We start from the raw sequence: 2654 nt of genomic DNA on the forward strand, positions 1-2654 counted from the left end.
TTTTGAAACTTCACAGTTCTCAGATTTTCTGAACTGTCCAAGCGAGCTTTGGGTTCAGCAAATCCATGTCAAGAAGCCTGTCAGCATACTCAACCATTGTCGGTGTACTAGCAGCTCTATCCTCTATGCCTTAATGGATATGATATCTTATTGAGGCCGGGTGCTATGTTTTTAAGGCGTCCGTAAGGCGACGCCTAGGCGTCGAGGCGCCCCCCCCCCCCCCCCATCGCTTTGCAAATATGCCCGCTTTAGGCGTCGAGGCGCCCCGCCAGCGCCTTAAAGCGAAGCGTCGCCTTAAAAACATAGGCCGGGTGAATGCACTAATATAAGATCCAAATATGAGAGACGGGTGAATGCAGAAAAGCAGCCAACTCGAAAGGCAATTTGTTTCTTCCATGAAGGATGGACAAGATTAACTAACAAACAAGGCACATGGTTCCTACTGCAGCTGCAAGAACTGAAGGTGAAACTATAAACTTATTGAAAAAAGCTAAGAACACTATGAGAAATCAAGCAAGCACCACTGCACCAAAAGGGCTACTATATAGTGATATAATTCACCACAGGACACCTGCCGCTTAAGCTTGTCATCTTTCTTGTTGATGAGAGTGGCATCCTGCCCTTAAGCACATTCAACCATACAATGTCAATGCGCCACGTCACTGGGCATCACCCTTTCTGCAAACATAGATTTTCCAGTGTGATTCCAAAAAGGGGATGACATGATACGATATAAATAGACAATTAAATTAGCATAATTAGTTGTAATTACATATCACCCGAAGTTTGCTCGGGAACATTTGAAATGAAACTATATATCTGATTAGAGATTCATCGTTTTGTTTGTTCCACTAACTTATATGGAGTACAACTTAACAGGTGTTGCCAAATCACAATAAATGACATATATAAATACAAGTATACCTTGTTGATTGTAGAAACTCATGTATGGAATCAAAGCATGGAAATTTTCTCTCTTCCATATCTTCTTCCATCGCTGCGACTTGACATTAATCTCATAGATACCCAGGTCCGTGGCCACGAAAACGACATCACGGCCCTCCACGGATCCAACCAGTCTAAGGCTTTCCTCGGGATTTTCGATGGGGAGAAGGTTCCTGAGATTGATAATTATACGTTGACTCCATGAAGCAACTCCGTTGGAATCCATGAGTCTTGACCACAGGTAGAGGGTTGATTCATTGACATGTGCAAATCCCAAACTGCTATCCTCCATCGCCATGAGGATAGAGGCATTGGCAATGTTAGAATTCTCAATGGGTGCATCAATCAGTGATAAGCTATGAGAGCTCAAGTCATACTTGAGAATTTCTACACTATCAGCATCATCAGCATACTCAAGCATGAAGTGTAGTGCATCTTGGATGAGGACAGAAGGCATTGGCTGGATGAATGCACTGCCTGGAAGATGAAGAGCAGGGCATGGCTTGTCCCACTCATCGAATGGAGGGAAGGGCAAGGACACACAGGCACGTGCAACACAATCATCATCGTCGCCAACTGCTTTCCTGTCTAGGCCGACAAAGACCACCTGGAAGGGATCCGCATGACAAATACGATGGTCACAGCCGGATACGGTGCAGAGCACCGCAGCCCCATAGTAGTTGTCCACCCCCAGGTCGGGTGCGGACAGCTCGCTCAGGCAGCCTGTGATTAGGTCCCAAACGAAGAGCGCCATGGGTTTTGTATTCTCAACCCCGAGGAGAACGCGGCCATGGCGGCAGTCCCGCGCATCGTACTTGTAGTACCCCAAGTCGTCTTCGTCGGGAAAGCGTGCACCAAATTTTGTGGTCGGCTTGTAGTGCGGGATTGGATCCTTTTCCTCCGGGCCGCAGCCGTCCGGCCAGGTATGAAGGAATCCCAGCATGGGGGGAGCTCGATGGTGCTCGTGGTAGCGACCGCTGAAGCGTGGGCCGGAGAGGAGACTGAGCCAGTGCTTGCTGGCGAGGGATGTGCGCACGAGGCACGCCGGCTCGCCCGGGGGAAGGCGGAGCAAGACCTCCTCTAGCAGCTCGTCCGGCAGGGTTGGTGCCGGCCTCGGCGGTGGCGGCGGCATGGTCAGACATCGGTGGTGGAGGCGAGGGTTTCGGTTTGGGGAAAAGTTTGAGCCTTTGTCCGCTGCGTCCTGCGAGTGCGAGGAGGACGAAGGAGACGTGGATTGCTGTCTTGTGTGGGCTGGGCTAGGCCACGGCGGGCAATCAGCCAGGTCCAATTCTGAACTCGGGATTCCGATTTGTCGCACTGTTTACTTAAACAGAATTTCTCATTTAAAAACTTAAACATAACTTTTTTTAACCCTGAACCCGGTATTTTCATTTATATTAAAAGTAATATATACACATATACAAAATAAAACCTTAGGCTCAACTAATTTCATTTTTTGGGAACTCCATCTTGGTTCAAACAAAAAACTAATCCCTCCGAGACATACAATTTTTCGCTGGTTTAGTTGCCCATCCATATTAACTAGTAGAGTGCCCGTGCGTTGCCACGGGCTCTTGAAATAGTTTGCAAGAGTTACATGTTAAATTTCACATGTACAAACAATATAACACTAACACAATTATTGAATAATTGAAGTCCAATTTTGCAATGCAAATTGATAACAAATAGAAAGATTAAGGACATTTGCA

The 2654-nt window shown here is 47.1% G+C and overlaps 1 protein-coding gene across 1 annotated transcript; it reads right to left on the minus strand.

The window, feature by feature from the left end:
* Nucleotides 1-324: 324 nt before the first annotated feature.
* Nucleotides 325-2128, minus strand: LOC123082626 (uncharacterized). Its single transcript, XM_044504929.1, has 2 exons — nt 925-2128; nt 325-678 (listed from the first exon to the last, which is right to left on the minus strand). The coding sequence occupies exons 1-2, from the start codon at nt 2075-2077 to the stop codon at nt 647-649; spliced, it is 1185 nt and encodes a 394-aa protein (XP_044360864.1). The 5' UTR covers nt 2078-2128; the 3' UTR covers nt 325-646.
* Nucleotides 2129-2654: the final 526 nt, after the last annotated feature.

The sequence above is a fragment of the Triticum aestivum genome, chromosome 4A, assembly GCF_018294505.1.
Source record: "Triticum aestivum cultivar Chinese Spring chromosome 4A, IWGSC CS RefSeq v2.1, whole genome shotgun sequence".
Classification (NCBI taxonomy): Eukaryota; Viridiplantae; Streptophyta; class Magnoliopsida; order Poales; family Poaceae; genus Triticum; species Triticum aestivum.

What these genes read in the sequence shown, in the direction of transcription:
- LOC123082626 (XM_044504929.1), bottom strand. Translation starts at nt 2,077, where the DNA reads ATGCCGCCGCCACCGCCGAGGCCGGCACCAACCCTGCCGGACGAGCTG. An exon ending in GAGTTTCTACAATCAACAAG is followed by an intron (nt 679 to 924) that starts GTATACTTGTAT and finishes CTATGTTTGCAG; the next exon opens with AAAGGGTGATGCCCAGTGAC.